The 17,040-nt window shown below is 41.4% G+C and overlaps 1 protein-coding gene across 6 annotated transcripts in view; it reads left to right on the top strand.

Annotated features, from left to right (window-relative positions):
* Positions 1-17,040, top strand: part of PPFIBP2 (PPFIA binding protein 2) — a 157,225-nt gene that overhangs the window by 37,686 nt on the left and 102,499 nt on the right. For all 6 annotated transcript variants that reach the window (XM_055548753.1, XM_055548755.1, XM_055548756.1 and 3 more), the window contains one exon: positions 15,075-15,289. In XM_055548753.1, coding sequence (XP_055404728.1) covers positions 15,075-15,289 — 215 coding nt within the window. The remainder of the gene's footprint in view (positions 1-15,074; positions 15,290-17,040) is intronic.

Here is a 17,040-nt window from a genome sequence, read left to right as displayed (position 1 = left end):
ATTTCTGCTGTAAGTGACCCATTCCCTAGTCTTGACACTCTTTAAAAAAAACTGGTGTGGGAGGCTCATGGCTAAAATATATACTTTTAATTCCACTAGTGTTATTAACTATACCATTTGTATTTTGCTTGTTTCACAAGATTATTATTTCTTGTATTACCAAGTATATGACTGAGCCTTCAACGGAAATGATGACTAGACTTGAAGCAGTTGATCAAATGTATAGTTCGATATATGATCAATGATTGTAATAGTGTAACTCTAGAAGGCAGTGGCACCCCCCTCTAGTACTCTTGCCTGGAAAATCCCATGGACGGAGGAGCCTGGTAGGTTGCAGTCCATGGGGTAGCTAAGAGTCGGACACGACTGAGCATCTTCACTTTTCACTTTCATGCACTGGAGAAGGAAATGGCAACCCACTCCAGTGTTCTTGCCTGGAGAATCCCAGAGATGGGGGAGCCTCGTGGGCTTCCATCTATGGGGTCGCACAGAGTCTGACACGACTGAAGTGACTTAGCAGCAGCAACATGTAGAAACAAATGGATTCCTACTCAAATGGACACAATTTCCTTCAGTAATGATTATTAATGATTATAACACTGTATAACCAGAACTTCCCCTTATTAATTACTGTACAGTATGACAGGCTACTCTTCACTTTCCAAAACTCTTTCCAAAAGAGTTTCCAGAAGAGTATACTTAGGGCATGTGATATCAATGTGTATATAATTAAGCCTTTAATGCAAAAAAAAAGTGCCCTCTTCTTGTGATCAATGTAAACAGTACAGATGGTGCAAGAGATGATCACTCACAGAAGCAACCAGGCCAGGAGAACTCAGAGGACATCCTGATACACAAGTGCCGAATACGCCCCTGCAGAGGCAAGCGTGGTGACCCCCATCATCGGCAGGCATTCGTCTGCTCTGGAGACATGAAACAAAGAAATGCCTTCTAAGCAGAAATAGGAAATGAAGCAGAAACATGAAGTGAAACTCCTTGTACAGCTGAATTCTTGAAATCTGAAGGGGTGTATCCCGAGTGTGATTGTATTTAATTAGGACCCAAGAGTTTTATACCAGAAAGTTAGGACAAGGTGACTTAGAAAACCCAGAACCTTTGTCCAAATGAGTTGTTTCTAATACAAAAGACCAGTTATAAGTTCCAGTAAGATGTTAACCTTTGATCTGGTCTTCCTCTTGATTAGTCCCTGTGATTCAGCCTACAAATAATACCGTAATTGAATTACACTGTTGATGATTGAAATTGAACACTATGCTGCTTAATTGCATCCCTGTGGATGACCCTGAGCAACGACCACATACACTAATTTTGTGTAGGGCTTCATCTGTGGGCTAATGGGGTCAGCGGCTGCTCCAGGAGGCTGTGTATGTGTGTGTATGACCAGAGAACCCCTGGTCAGGACACAGAGGGCCACTTATTTCTCTTCACTGTGTGGGAGGTTACTCATGGGGTTATCTACAAGCTATACCCATCAATGGAGAACAGTAAAAAAGAATCTGTTTAATGACAGTTGAACAAAGAGGTTGCTCTGTCTGGGCCTTTCTTCCAACTGTTTCTTTTTTAAAGAATTTTTTTTGATGTGGACCTTTTTCTTTTTTAAAAGTATTATTGAATTTGTTACAATATTGCTTCTGTTTTGCTTTTGGGGTTTTTGGCCTCAAGGCATGTGAGGTCTCAGCTCCCCAGGACTGGAAACTGTACCCCTTGCACTGGAAGAAGTCTTAACCACTGGACCAGTGAAATCCCTCTGCCAACTCTGATTAGTGTCCATTTTTTGTTTTTTTTGTTTGTTTGTTTTCAAGATTGTGTGAGGGCAGAGAAAGTTCTAATCAAGACTGGAATTATTCATGCGGGCCCATGAGTGACTTTAGCTGTGGCGTTCAAGGCTGATGATGCACCCACACTCTGAACAGTTAGTTGGCCTTATCTCCAACCTCTCCAAGGCCAATCAGTGTGGAGTGGTCATCAGTAACAAAGCCACCTGTTTTCCAGTCAGGACTCAAGTTTAGAGTCCTCTACTTTGACACTGACCCAAGGAGAGTCGGCGGAATTTTGGAGGTGTCTAGTGGGCTGAGATGTTAAAGGCTGCCCTTTGCATAAAGAGGTTGAGATGGCCCACAGTGGGGCTGGGAGCCCTGTTGAACAGCTACATTCTATTTTTCACCCTTGCTGGCAGAGCCCACATCTCCAGCCTCATTTTCTATTCTCTTAAAGTGTGTGAGTAAATTTGGAATTATCATTTGTTCATTAAATATTTGCTTATAGTTTAAATTATAGGAACTGACCTGCAAAACCATCTGGACCTTGTATTTCCTCATGTCTTTTCTTGATGGTTAGGGATAGTCAGGGTTTAATTTTTTTCTCTATTGAGTTCTGGCATGCTGTATTTTTCTAGATATTTGTGTATTTTACCAGTATTTTCCATTTTGTTAGCATATGGTTGCTTATTGTGTTTTATCTTTTTAAGGTCTGCTACACTTGTTATATCTGTATTTATTCCTAGTATTGCTTATTTGTTTGCCTTCTCTTTATTTTTTGATCAGTCTTTCCAGAGAGTACTTTTTAATGACTGTTTTCAAAGAATTATTTTTGCTGATCAGTCCCCATAGTAGGTGTGTATATTATTTATTCTATAAATAGATAAATGTGTGTATGTATTAGCTCAGATTCTTCACAGAAACAGAACCAATAGGGTGTGTGTGTGTATGTATGTATGTGCAGAGAGACAGAGCAAGAGACAGAGAGAAAGAGACATTTATTTTAAGGAATTGGCTCACATGAATGTGGAAGTTGGCAAGTTCAAAGTCTACAGGGTAAGCCAGCAGCCTGGAGGGCCAGGAAAGAGCCAGTTTTGCAGTTCAAGTCCAAAGACCATCTGCTGGCAAATCTCCACTTCTTCCAGAGAAGTCAGTTGTTTTTTTTCTGTTAAGATCTTCCACTAATTGGGTGAGGCCCACCCACATTATGGAGGACAGTCTGCTTTCTCAAAGTGTACTGATTTAATGTTAATCTTACTGAAAAACATATCTTCACAGAAACATCTAGAATAATATTTGACTAAATATCTGAGTATTGTGACCTAGCCAAATCGACACATACAACTAGCCATCCATATATATATAGAGAGAGAGAGAGAGAGACATTATGTATTTATGCTTTATATATGTACATATTTAACTTCTTTGAATATATATTCTTTATCATTTTCTTTTCTACTTACTTGAATCTATCTGTTCAGCTTAACAAATCAATAATATATAATATTATGTATTTAAAATTGACTAACTTAATTGTAGTGGTTAACGCGGTTTCTGATCCTTTTTGGAATTTATTGACTCTTGCTTTGTCACTTTGACTAGAACATTGTCTGTTTCTGTTTTGTAAATAAGTTTATTTGTATCATTATTTTAGATTCCACATTTAAGTGATATATGGTTTTTGTCTTTCTCCTTCTGAACTTCACTTAGTATGATAATCTTTAAGTCCATCCATGTTGCTGTAAATGGTGTTATTTCATTCTTTTCTGTGACTGAATGATATTCCATTCTGTGTGTGTGTGTGTAGAAAATCTTCTTTATCCATTCTTTCGTCTGTTGATGAACACTTAGGTTGCTTCCATGTCTTAGCTATTGCAGATAGTGCTGCTGTGAACATTGGGGTGCCTGTATCTTTTCAAGTTACAGTTTTTGTCCTTTCCAGATATATGCCCAATAGTGGAATTGCTGGATCATGTGGTAACTATTTTTAGTTTTTCCGTTCTGTTCTCCACAAGGGCCCCACCAATTTACATTCCTACTAACAGCATAGCAGAGTTCTTTTTTCTCCACACCCTCTCCAGAATTTATATTTGTTGACTTTTGGATGATGGCCATTCTGACAGTTGTGAGATGATATCTCCAGTAGTTTTGATTTGCATTTCTCTAATAATTAGTGATGATATTGCGCATCTTTTCATGTGCCTGTTGGCCATCTGTATGTCTTATGGATAAAAGGCTAGGTCTTTTGCCCTTTTTGGAATGGGTTGTTGCTTTTTTGTTGTTGAGTTGCATAAGCTGTTTGTATATTTTGGAAGTTAAATTTCAGCAGTGTCATTTGCAAATATATTCTCCTGTTCCTTAGGTTGTCTTTTTGTTGATGGTTTCCTCTGTTGTGTGAAAGCTTATGTTGACTAGGTCTCATTTGTTTATCAACTATTTAATTTTTGATTTCAGCACTTCTCTTTCTTCACTTCTCCTACCCTTTTAATGTTTGAAAACATAGAATTGTTTATGTGTGTTCATATTCCGGCATCAAGGCCAAGATCAGTGGGTGATTTTTTCTAGTGATAGGCTGAGGGTATTGCCTTTTGTTTCCTGGCCTTACGCAAAGGTCTCCCATTTGACCTCTCCCTTTGCTCTGGCCCTAAACTTTGTCTCCTGTCTCCTCAAGCAGCCCATTCAAGCCCAGGTGTGCCAGGAACATCAGCTCAAATGCTCTTTTTCTCCTGAGCTACTGAGCTCTGGAAATTTCCTTCAGTTCCGTTGCTTTAAAAAGTATATGTATTTGTGTTTCTTAATTCTAGGGTGTTCTTTGGGATTTTTCTGAGTACAACTAGTCTGTCATGACCTGCCCTATTGCAGCTGTAATACCGTCACTTCCTTGGTTCACAACCCCTTCCTCCATTTTCAAAGCCAGCGGTGGCAGGGCGAGTCCTCATGTCACATCTCTCTGACCCATTCTCCTGCCTCCCTTTTCTAAGAGCTCATGTGATTAAAAATCCAGGATAATATCTCCATCTCATGATTCTTAATCACATCTGTAGAGTCCCTTCTGCTATATTAGGTAACAAACACACCCATACTTTCCAGGGGTGGGATGTGGACATCTTTGGGAGGGTCATTATTCTACCACAAAGGTAATAACTAACATCCCTTACAATGTTGTAAATCAACCATACTTAAATAAAAAATTTAAAAAGAATGGCATCCATTTATTCCCCTGCTTATTTGGTTCCGCTTAAGGAACAGACAAAGGAGTCAGATACAAAGAGATCAAAGTATCAGCTTTATCATTACTTTAATTGCCTAGGAACCTTAACTTGACCTGAAGCCACAGTCAAGATCTTGAATCCACTCATCCTACACACTTCCTTGAATTGAATGTAATCCCAAACTTCTAGACTTCCATCTTGCTGGGGGTGGAGCTGGTCTCAGAAAGCTTCCTTGGAAGATAATGCCTGCATATGGGGACAGGCATCTCTAGGGAGAATTCCATCTTTCAGTTCTGTCATCAGAAGGGGTATTCCTCTGTTGAGGAGAAGCTGAGTGAGGGGAGATAGGTGGAAACCATTCTCTCCTCCCACAGAAATACGGAGACTGGAATAGTACCCATAATAGCAATTCTTGATTTTTGCTGAAACTTTCTGTATGGCCTAGTCTATGGTCATTTTTGAAAAAAGGCTTTGTATGTGCTTGAACACAATGTACCGTCTCTAGTGTTTAGCACATAGTTCTTTATATGTCTTTTGCTGTATCACCACTATAGTTTTTAATTTTGGGTCTGCTCGATCTGTCATTTCCCAAGGGAGAGGGTCTTTTTTATACACTGTGGGATTTGGTTTGTAAATTTGTATTTAGGATTTGATATGTAGGGCTTCCTTGGTGGCTCAGACAGTAAAAAATCTGCCTGCAATGTGGGAGATCCAAGGGAGAGGGTCATTTTTATACACTGTGAGGTTTAGTCTATAAATTTCTGTTTAGGATTTGATATGTAAGTTCATCAGTGAGAAGGCTTATAATTTGTCTTTGTAGTACTCAGAACTGCTAAATTGTTCAGTTACAGGGGTCACCATTCACAGTCTGGTCTATAAGTTGTACTGGCAGCTATCCTTATTGAAGCAGTTTGGAATAGTCCCTCTTTTTCTAACTGAACACAAGAGTTAGATGAGAATCATTCACTTCATGAACATTGGCTAGCGCTAACTTGTAAAAGTATGTGGCCTGGTATTTTCGCTGTGGTAAATTATCAAATTATGGTTCAACTTTTTATAGGTTTGTTCAAATGGTTTTTTAAATCATTTTATCCAGTGATTGTGTGTATATGTGATTAGTCTTAATTTTTTTTTTGCTCAAAAGTACCTACATCAATGCACTCTCCTCTTTCACCATCATCAAGAGGCTCTTCAGTTCCTCTTCATTTTGTGTCATTAGAGTTTGATCATCTGCATGTTCGAGGTTGTTGATATTTCTCCTGGCAATCTTGATTCCAACTGGTGATTTATCCAGCTCAGCATTTCACATGATGTATGTATATAAGTTAAATAAGCAGGGTGACAATATAAAGCTTTATCATACTCTTTCCCAATTTTGAACCAGTCTGTTGTTCCATATCCAGTTCTACGGTTGCTTCTTGACTCACATACAGGTTTCTCGGGAGACATGAAAGTGGTCTGGTATTCCCATCTCTTTAAGAATTTTCATGATTTGAGAGAAGAGCATTGAAACATATACATTACTATATGTAAAACAGATAGCCAGTGGGAGTTTATTGTAAGATGCAGGGAACCCAAAGCTGGTGCTTTGTGATAACCTAGGGGGTAGGATGGGGAAGGAGATGGGAGGTAGGTTTGAGAGGAAGGGGATATATGTATAAGTGAAGTCACTTCAGTCATGTCTGACTCTGTGCAACCGCATAGATGGCAGCCCAACAGGCTCCCCCGTCCCTGGGATTCTCCAGGCAAGAACACTGGAGTGGGTTGCCATTTCCTTCTCCAATGCAGGAAAGTGAAAAGTGAAAGTGAAGTCGCTCAGTCGTGTCCGACTCTCCGCGACCCCATGGACTGCAGCCTTCCAGGCTCCTCCATCCATGGGATTTTCCAGGCAAGAGTACTGGAGTGGGGTGCCATTGCCTTCTCTGGATATATGTATACCTATGGCCAATTCATGTTGATGACACGAATGACATGAATGTGATGGTATGACAAAAACATCATCATATTGTTAAGGCAGTTCAGCTCAGTCGCTCAGTTGTGTCCAGCTCTTTGCAATCACATGAACTGTAGCATGCCAGGCTTTCTTGTCCATCACCAACTCCTGGAGCCTACACAAACTCATGTCCATCATATCGGTGATGCCATCCAACCATCTCATCCTCTGTCTTCCACTTCTTCTCCCACCTTCAATCTTTGCCAGCATCAGGATCTTTTCCAGTGAGTCAGTTCTTCACATCAGGTGGCCAAAGTATCGGAGTTTCAGCTTCAGCATCAGTCCTTCCAATGAGTATTCAGGACTAATTTCCTTTAGGATTGACTGGTTGGGTCTCCTTGCAGTCCAAGGGACTCTCAAGAGTCTTCTCCAACACCAAGTTCAAAAGCATCAATTCTTTGGCACTCAGCCTTCTTTATAGTCCAACTCTCACATCCATACATGACTACTGGAAAAACCATAGCTTTGACTAGATGGTCCTTTGTTGGTAAAGTAATGTCTTTGCTTTTTAATATGCTATCTAGGTGAGTCATAGCTTTTCTTCCAAGGAGCAAGTGTCTTTTAATTTCATGGCTGCAGTCACCATCTGCAATGATTTTGGAGCCCCCCCCCCCACCAAAAAAAGTCTGTCACTGTTTGCATTGTCATGTCATGTATGTCATGTCATTGCATTTGTCTGTCACTTATTTGCCATGAAGTGATGGGACCAGATGCCATGATCCTAGTTTTCTGAATGTTGAGTTTTAAGCCAACTTTTTCACTGTCCTCTTTCACTTTCATCAAGAGGCCCCTTAGTTCCTCTTCACTTTCTGCCATAAGGGTGGTGTCATCTGCATATCTGAGGTTATTGATATTTCTCCCATCAATCTTGATTCCAGCTTGTGCTTCATCCAGCCCAGCATTTCGCATGATGTACTCTGCATAGAAGTTAAATAAACAGAGTGGCAATATACAGCCTTGACATACTCCTTTCCCGATTTGGAACCAGTCTGTTGTTCCATGTCTGGTTCTAACTGTTGCTTCTTGACCTGCATACAGATTTCTCAGGAGGCAGGTCAGGTGGTCTGGTATTCCCATCTCTTGAAGAATTTTCCACAGTTTGTTGTGATCCACACAGTCAAAGGCCTTGGTGTAGTCAATAAAGTAAAAGTAGATGGTTTTTTTTGAGTTCTCTTGCTTTTTCGATAATCCAGCGGATGTTGGCAATTTGATCTCTTGTTTCTCTGCCTTTCCTAAATCCAACTTGAACATTTGGAAGTTCATGGTTCACAAACTATTGAAGCCTGGCTTGGAGAATTTTGAACATTACTTTGCTAGTGTGGGAGATCAGTGCAATTGTGCGGTAGTTTGAACATTCTTTGGCATTGCCTTTCTTTGGGATTGGAATGAAAACTGACCTTTTCCAATCCTGTGGCCACTGCTGAGTTTTCCAGATTTGCTGGCATATTGAGTACAGCACTTTCACAGCATCATCTTTTAGGATTTTAAATATTTGAGCTGGAATTCTCTCACCTTCACTAGCTTTGTTCATATTAATATTTCCTAAGGCCCACTGTGGAAAATTCTGAAAGAGATGGGAATACCAGACCACCTGACCTGCCTTTTGAGAAACCTATACGCAGGTCAGGAAGCAACAGTTAGAACCGGACATGGAACAACAGACTGGTTCCAAATAGGAAAAGGAGTACGTCAAGGCTGTATACTGTCACCCTGCTTATTTAACTTCTATGCAGAGTACATCATGAGAAACAGTCAAAGGCTTTGGCATAGTCAATAAAGCAGAAATAGATATTTTTCTGGAACTCTCTTGCTTTTTTGATGATCCAGCGGATGTTGGCAATTTGGTCTCTGGTTCCTCTGCCTTTTCTAAAACCAGCTTGAACATCTGGAAGTTCACAGTTCACGTATTGCTGAAGTCTGGCTTAGAGAATTTTGAGCATTACTTTACTAGCGTGTGAGATGAGTGCAATTATTTGATCGTTTGAGCATTCTTTGGCATTGCCTTTCTTTGGGATTGGAATGAAAACTGACCTTTTCCAGTCCTGTGGCCACTGCTGAGTTTTCCAAATTTGCTGGCATATTGAGTGCAGCACTTTCACAGCATCATCTTTCAGGATTTGAAAGAGCTCAACTGGAATTCCATCACCTCCACTAGCTTTGTTCATAGTGATGCTTTCTAGGGCCCACTTGACTTCACATTCCAGGATATCTGGCTCTAGGTGAGTGATCACACCATCGTGATTATCTGGGTCATGAAGATCTTTTTTGTACAGTTCTTCTGTGTATTCTTGCCATCTCTTCTTAATATCTTCTGATTCTGTTAGGTCCATACCATTTCTGTCCTTTATCGAGCCCATCTTTGCATGAAATGTTCCCTTGGTATCTCTACTTTTCTTGAAGAGATGTCTAGTCTTTCCCATTCTGTTGTTTTCCTCTATTTCTTTGCATTGATTGCTGAGGAAGGCTTTCTTATCTCTTCTTGCTATTCTTTGGAACTCTGCATTCAGATGCTTATATCTTTCCTTTTCTCGTTTGCTTTTCGCTACTCTTCTTTTCACAGCTATTTGTAGGGTAGTATATAGATAGGTATGTGCTTATTTCTCCATTTTATGTTTTTGTTTCTTATTAACTTTTTTTTTTTAACTTGTTTTTGGTTTTGCCTTGCTGGCCTCTGTTGTATTGATCAAGTTGTTTTTATATCTCTGTTAGGAAGTCAAACATCTATTTCTGTATTTTTAATGCTCATCCTTACATTTTTAGCATGAATCCTTACCACAGAGGTGAAATACAAATATCTTTATAGAATAATTGTCTTCCTCTTCAGTAGTACGTGAGTCTTAGAATGCTTTAATTCCCATCAGTGCCCCGTCTTCCATAGTTTTGTATTCTGGTATCATCTTTATTTATAGTCCCCCAAGTATTGTGCTATTTATTATTATTCACTGAGCATTTATTTTTTATCAGATATCATAATGCATTATTTGACCTAATCTTTATGAAAATTGTGAAAGATAAACAGTGTTGCTATTCCTTTTTTACAGACAGAAAATTGAGGCATAGAAGGATTAACTGGAAAGCATAATTAGGAAAAAATACTAAATCCATTGGATCTCAAAATCCAAGTTTTTTTCATCATCCCATATTTCATAAACTAGTCTTAGCTCTCAAAGAAAAATGTTGAAACAAAGACCTTAGGTCTAAGTAGTTGTTAGAGAATGTACAGGACATGTGGTCCAGTGGTCTCTATTCTGGGTCTTCAGTGGAGGTGTCTGATGGTGCCCAAGGGGCTGCAGATCTGTGTCTTGAGGGTGAAGCTGCAGCTCCTCTCTATTTCAAAGGCTCCGCCTAAGTAACGGCTATCTATAAATACTCCTGTCATATACATTTTGCCATACTGTGTACCACTGAAGAGCATCAAGAAGAAATGGAAAATAGTTCTGGAGGCCGAAAAATCTGAGATCAAGGTGCCGGCAGGGTTGATGTCTGGTAAGACCTCTCTAACTGCTTGTGGACTGTTTTTTTCTCACTGTGTTCTCACATGGTCTTTCTTCTGCTTGTCTTGGAAGAGAGACAGGGGGCGGCTGCAGCTGGCCCTGGGGAAACAGACCCTGGGTTCAACCACTCTTCAGAGCTGCCCCTCTCCCCTGCCATGTGTGTTTTTTAAACTGACAGTGTTTATTTTGTTTAGTGAACAATTTAAACAACTTCTCTGACAGAGTTGATTCTTCTATCCCCCTCCTTTTTAGTTGGTGCAGTTTTTCCTGCTTCATGAAGTAGATCTTTTAAAATCCCTTCAGAAATACTCTGCCAGTAATAAATTGCATGCGTCATTTATGTGAAAAATGTCCTTATTTTATTCTTAAATCTTGAGTGGTAGTTTATCTTGTACAGATTATAGGTTGGTAGCTACCTGAAGATATTTTGTGGTCATCAGGACTTCTGATGAGAAGTCTTTGACAGTCTAATTGTAGAATATCTTTTATCTCTGGTTGCTTTTAAATTTCTTTTATCTTTGTTCTTCAGTTTCACTGTGTTGTTGCTAGGATTTGTTTTAATGTATCCCTTTGGGGACTCAATGTGTGTCTTTAAACTGAGAAGATTGAAGTTTTTCTTTTTTTTTTGGCTGTTCTGGGTCTTGCTTGCAGCGAGGGCTTTTCTCTACTTATGTTGCACGGGCTTCTCATTGTGGCGGCCTCTCTTGTTGCAGACCACAGGCTCTAGGGCGCTTCAGTAATTGCAGCATGTGGGCTCAGTAGTTGTGGCTCCCAGGCTCTAGAACACAAGCTCAGTTTTTGTGGCTTAGCTGCTCTGCAGCATGTGGGGTCTTCTTGGATCAGGGATGGAGCATGTGTCTCCTGCTTTCGCAGGCACATTCACTATCACTGAGCCACCAGGGAAGCCCGAATGAAGATTTTATTGGTGATAAATCCATAACCATTTTCTCTTTCGCCTCTGCTTCAATAGCTTCTTCCACCTTCCATTCCAGTAATTCTCTTATCTGTTGTTTAACCTATGCACTTAATTTTCTAACCTGAGTAACTGTATTCTTTGTGTTTTGGTTTCCAGTTGGTTCTTTTTCAAATTTTCCTGTTCTTTTCTCATGCTTTCTTGTCTTTTCATTAAAGTTTCTACATCTTCCTTTTTTACTTTCCTTTAGGTAAAACATATGTCCAAATGTATTCCCAAATAGACAAGTACTCATAATATTGATTTAGTCACATGCGTATTTACAGGCACTAATTTGCAAAAAATTACGAATTTTTTGTCTCACCAGTACATTTTAAATAATACTTTTATTCAAGCATTTTACCTTTATCCGAACATACTATTTCTGTCATTATAAGAGCTAGTTTCTGAATAAAAATATAGCATCCCAGAGCAGCTGAAGAGCATTTGGGGATGTCAACAGAATGTAGAGGTGGGGCCTGAGGGTCTGCATTTGCACCACACTCCCAGGTAGTGCTGGAGCTACCAACACGCATCACGCTTTTGATGTGCAGTTTTAGAGTCCATATTTTTACTTTTAAGTTGTTGTAAACACAGCACTTTGAAAATTCACATACAAGGCTGTCATCAATTATTTCATCTCGTGTTGAAGAACCCCATTTGTATGATAAAGACCATTTTTAAAAAGTTTACCTTGTTTGTATGTACGAATGTCTGAATTGTGTAGCATATGTCATGTAAATGAAGACAGGCTACGTCGTCATTCTGCAGTAACAAACAGTCCCACAATATCAGTTGCCTTGAAACAGCTTAGACCACAAGTTCCCGCACTGCCCCGGGTCTGCTTAGGGCTCTGGTCTATGTCGTCATCTCTTTGGAACATGGGTAGATTCAGTTCCCACCATTGCCAGAGGCTGGAGCAAGTGAAAGAGATAAAAGGAATTGTGTTCTTGTTCCTAATGACCTTCTTCTAGAAGTGACAATGTCACTTTTCATGTTTATCGGCCAGAGGAAGTCATGTGACTGTGAGTAGCTTCAAGGGGCGGAAGTGTTGTTCCAGTGTGAGCTGAAGTGGAGGAGATCCAAAACATTTCTGAATAATCCTAGTAACTGCTACACATACTTAGTTGCTTTTGAACATGACCATTGAAAGGCTTTTGATAAAATCCTATACTTTTATTTTGGGTTGTTTCATCTCCCCCTAACAATTACTGAATCTGTATTAAATTTTGGTTTTAATGTGCTTCAGATAAAAATTCTCAGGAGTGTCCTTTCTAAACATCAAAACTTGGCATTGATTAATTTGATCTGCTAGTCAATGGTTTCCACTTAAACTGCCCACTGGAATCACCTGGGGAGCTTTTCGTTATCCCAGATCAGCCTCAGACCAATCAAACTAGAGCCCTGGAGGCTGGACTCTGGCATCTGTAGAGGATTTCAGTATGTATATAAAACTGAAGCCCTTTGTGTTAATCTATCTTCTCCAAAGAATGCTTTATTGTTCAAGATAAAGTAATTGAGAGATTGCCCCCAAAGAGAAACTCTATTAGGGCTTGAGCAGGAGGTGAACTGCTGTTTTCTGAGAGACACTTTAGGGGTCAACATCTTGCCTTCTGTTATTGTCACTTTTGTTTTGTTTTGTTAAACCCAGGTATGAGGGTATGCATTTTCTTATTTGTTGCGTCTGATAGTCCTGTTTTTGTGTGTTTCCCTCTGTGATTGTAGTTTTTCCGTAGCAGTCAGTTGGCTGTAGAGAATCTGTGTGGCATGTGGAATTGAGTCTTCTGGGTAATTGTTACCTTTGCTAGTGCTAGGCCTAAGAAGTTTCACCATTTTGGACCATTTTCTGAGCCTATATATTGATGTAAATTGTAAAGAAATTGAAATTAAAGTCTTTTATGTATGTACACATTACATGCAAAAATGGACACAGATACACATGCACCCATACACCTTTACACACACGTAAAATATTTGAATAATAGAAAAAATCCCAAGGCTTTAGGGGCAGGGAGTGGCCCACAGAATGGAAGGGACTTGTCCAAGGCCTCACTGATAGAAAATGAATGAAAATCTCAGTCTTCCCACATACTTCTGGCCTGACTTATCCTACATTTGTAAATGTGTGTGTGTGTGTGTGTGTGTGTGTGTGTGTGTTGGAGTGTATTCAGGATGGAGAGGCATGACTTAGCATTTGTTTAGAGATTGGGGGTCTTACTCTACTTCTGTCCATTTTCTCTCCTGAAGTTTTTGACTGTGACCTTTCCTAGGCAACTCTTAATTGGATTTGTAGAAGCCAGAAACTGGTGAGCACACATCAGAGTGGGGTAACGGGGCCGTCTCCTAGCTCCCCAGAGCCACGGACTTGTTTGTGGATTGTGATCCACAATTCCCTCTAACCTGCACTTTCAGAAAGCAAACCAGCAATCTAAAAGTAATTGTTTCCTTCTGTGTGTATTTCTCATTCCAAAGACTGCCATGGCAAGTAGGAAGTTGGCTTTGAAGGGAGTAGAGGAACCTGGAATTAGACGACAGGCCTGCAGTGTAACCGTGGATATGGTGGCTCTACAGCCCACATTTTCCAGCACGATCCTGATTTCAAGTATTTTATTCTGTTGGCTTTATAAACAATTCAAATGCCCTGGAAATTCCACCATGAACCATATTTTCTAAAATGTTTCTTAACTGATGAAAGAAGCACAGAAATCCTTTGTTAGACTCTGTTGCCCCAGTTTTGGTTTAGAAAATATATCACCATCTATGCAAAGAAGGCTTTTTTTTTTCTTCTTTTTTAATGGTGGGGTTTAGAAAGGCAAACACAGTCCTATTTGGGACATACCAATTTAGAAAAAGCTGACCCAGTATCCCAGATCTCTGTGGAAATCAGGCATTCTTCCTCTTAGCTATTCATGCAAGCATATGTACAGACATCCAGCCAGTTCCCCTCACAGTCTACTGGGCAGGGGGCACGGTAACTGTGTCAGCCACTGATGACAGGGCCTCTGTCCTCAGAGACGTCACTGTCCATGAAGGGAGATGAAATAAGGATACACACAGTGTTAAATACGAGTCAAAGGTGTGAGTGTATCAGAGGATATAGAATTGCCCAACGGGAAGATCTAGAAAGATTTTGATTCACTCCTCCTCACCAGATCCCACGCAGCATGACTTCCTCTGCATCCTGTTGATCAGAGCAAGTCACTAGACCAGCCCGGAGTGAGGATCCACCTTGGGGTGAGGGGGTGGAATGCGCACACAAGGATGCTCTCTGTGCATACAGTTTACCACTTTAAGTTCAAGAAGACACATTTATTCATCTCACAGCTGGGGACTGGCCTCTCACTGTTTCAGCACACAAGTACTAAGTCGCAGGTAAGGTCTGGCTGTGCCCGCCCGCTTGTCTGAGCATGTGAGCTTCCCCCAGCCAGTCACAGTGGGCACAGTCATCTCCTCTCATGCCCAACCCAGGATGAAAGATGATTTCTGCAAAGTTCACTTTGTGAGTGATTCTGCAAGATAGAAGTGGTCATCTAGTCTTCTGATCCATCCCTCTCCCTTCCCCTTTCACTAACTTTGCTCTTTAGCAGTTCCTTGCCCATGGCATCCACCATTCTCACCCAGATTCCCACCTCTCTCTTGTTCCAGGAACTAAAACAGGGGCAGATATTAGTGATGGAACCTGTGAGCCTGGACCGACCTCCCCAGGCTCCTACATGAACCCCTTCCCAGTGCTCCATCTCGTCGAGGACTTGAGGCTGGCCTTGGAGATGCTGGAGCATCCTCAGGAGAGGGCAGCCCTCCTGAGCCAGATCCCGGGCCCCACAGCTGCCTACATAAAGGAATGGTTCAAGGAGAGCTCGGTGAGTAGGCCCGTGGCCTGGGTGGGGGAGCGCAGTCACGGAGCCCATGGAATGCCATCAGGTTTATCTGGGGTGTCCGAGCTCCTCCTCTTCAGGAGTCTGTCGATAGTCACATCCGCATGCCTTCCTCTGAACACTGATGAATTCTTTATCATGTTCATGATATGTGTTGTTCAATATTTTCGTTCCATGGGCTGTCAACCTAGGGTTCTGTAACATGCCAATGCCAGTGTGGTAGGGAGAATAATGATCTTCTGAAGATGCTTACATCCTGATTGCCAGAACCTGTGAATAAGTTTTCATACGTGGCGGAAGGGAAGGAATCAGGTGGAATTAAGGTTGCTAATCAGCTGAATTTAAAGTGGGAAGAGTGGCCTGAGTTATCCAGGTGGGCCCAGTGTAATCACTGGCGTCCTTGTAAAAGGAAGGCGAGACAGAAGAGTCAGTGTTGGAGTGATGGAATGGGCGAAGGACTCATCCCCCAACCCCCCGACCGCTGCTGTCTTTGAAGGTGGAAGGGCCAAGAACCAGGCAGCCACCAGGAGCTGGAAAACTGGCCTCTCCTCCAGAAAGGAAAACAGTCTTACCCACAGCTTGATTTTAGCCCAGTAAACCATTTCAGACTTCTGACCTCCATAACTGTAAGATAATGAATTTGTGTCATTGCAAGTCACTGAGTTTGTGGTAATTAGTTACAGCAGCAACCAAGATTGCCCACAGGAAGGTGAAGGCTCCTGGGTGGGTCTTGGGTGGGCCTGTACAGTTCTGGTTTGCAGACCAGCTTCTCATCCCTCCCCCCCATGAAGATGGTTCTTGGTGGTCCTCTCAGACTGATAATAGAAGCCCCCACCTGCTTCTCCACGGGCTCTTTTTATTTGTTTATTTGCTGCTTTATTTTTGGCTGTGTTGGGTCCGCAGCTGCGCGTGGGCTTTCTCTAGTTGTGGTGGGTGCTAGGGCTACTCTCTAGTTGTGTGTGTGGGCTTCTCATTGCAGTGGCTTCTCTTGTGGAGCACGGGCTCCAGAGGATGTGGGATCAATAGTTTCGTCTCGAAGGTTCTAGAGGGAGGGCTCAGTAGTTGTGGCTCACGGGCTTAGTTGCCCTGCAGCACGTGGGATCTTCCCAGACCAGGGATCAAACCCATGCACTGGACTACTGGGGAAGCCCTCCACGTACTCTTTTAACTAGGTTGGAAGCTGCCAGCGAATGGCTTAGTAGGTTAGTCCTCTTTTTCCCCAGCTAGAGGATCCCCTTTGCCTCTCTAGAGAGGCATGCTCTGGCTGTTACTGTGTTTGCTTTATGATGCTGGTCCTGGCTTCTGCCCTGTCATATCTGACCATCTTCTGCTCACCTCGTTGTGCAGCTGCGACTCTCTAGCTCACTTTACTCCTGGCATTGGCATCTATCCGTCTGTGCAATCCTGCTAGTACTGACTCAGGCTGCATTGTTTACAGAAAATTTTATGAAGCCTCTAGAAAATGATATAGGTTCATAATTCATCAGCCTGAAATCCTTGGGTCTAGATGCATTTTGGAACTCAAAGCTTATTAAACTTTAGAAAGGTGAGACGGTGCACATGTATTGTATAATATGTACCATTTCTAGCCAGTGCAGGGCAGGAAACACTGAACATTTTTCCAGCAACACTTGTGAATATCTGCATGAAGCAGGATAAAGACAGACTATCAATACATAATTTTCAGTGACTATGTATATTTACCTTGTACAGATATGCCTGAATTTATGTAACCA

This window comes from Bubalus kerabau, chromosome 15, assembly GCF_029407905.1.
Source record: "Bubalus kerabau isolate K-KA32 ecotype Philippines breed swamp buffalo chromosome 15, PCC_UOA_SB_1v2, whole genome shotgun sequence".
NCBI classification, from domain to species: domain Eukaryota; kingdom Metazoa; phylum Chordata; class Mammalia; order Artiodactyla; family Bovidae; genus Bubalus; species Bubalus kerabau.
The sequence above is the reverse complement of the archived record's forward strand: the minus strand, read 5'-3'. Positions and strand labels throughout refer to the sequence as shown.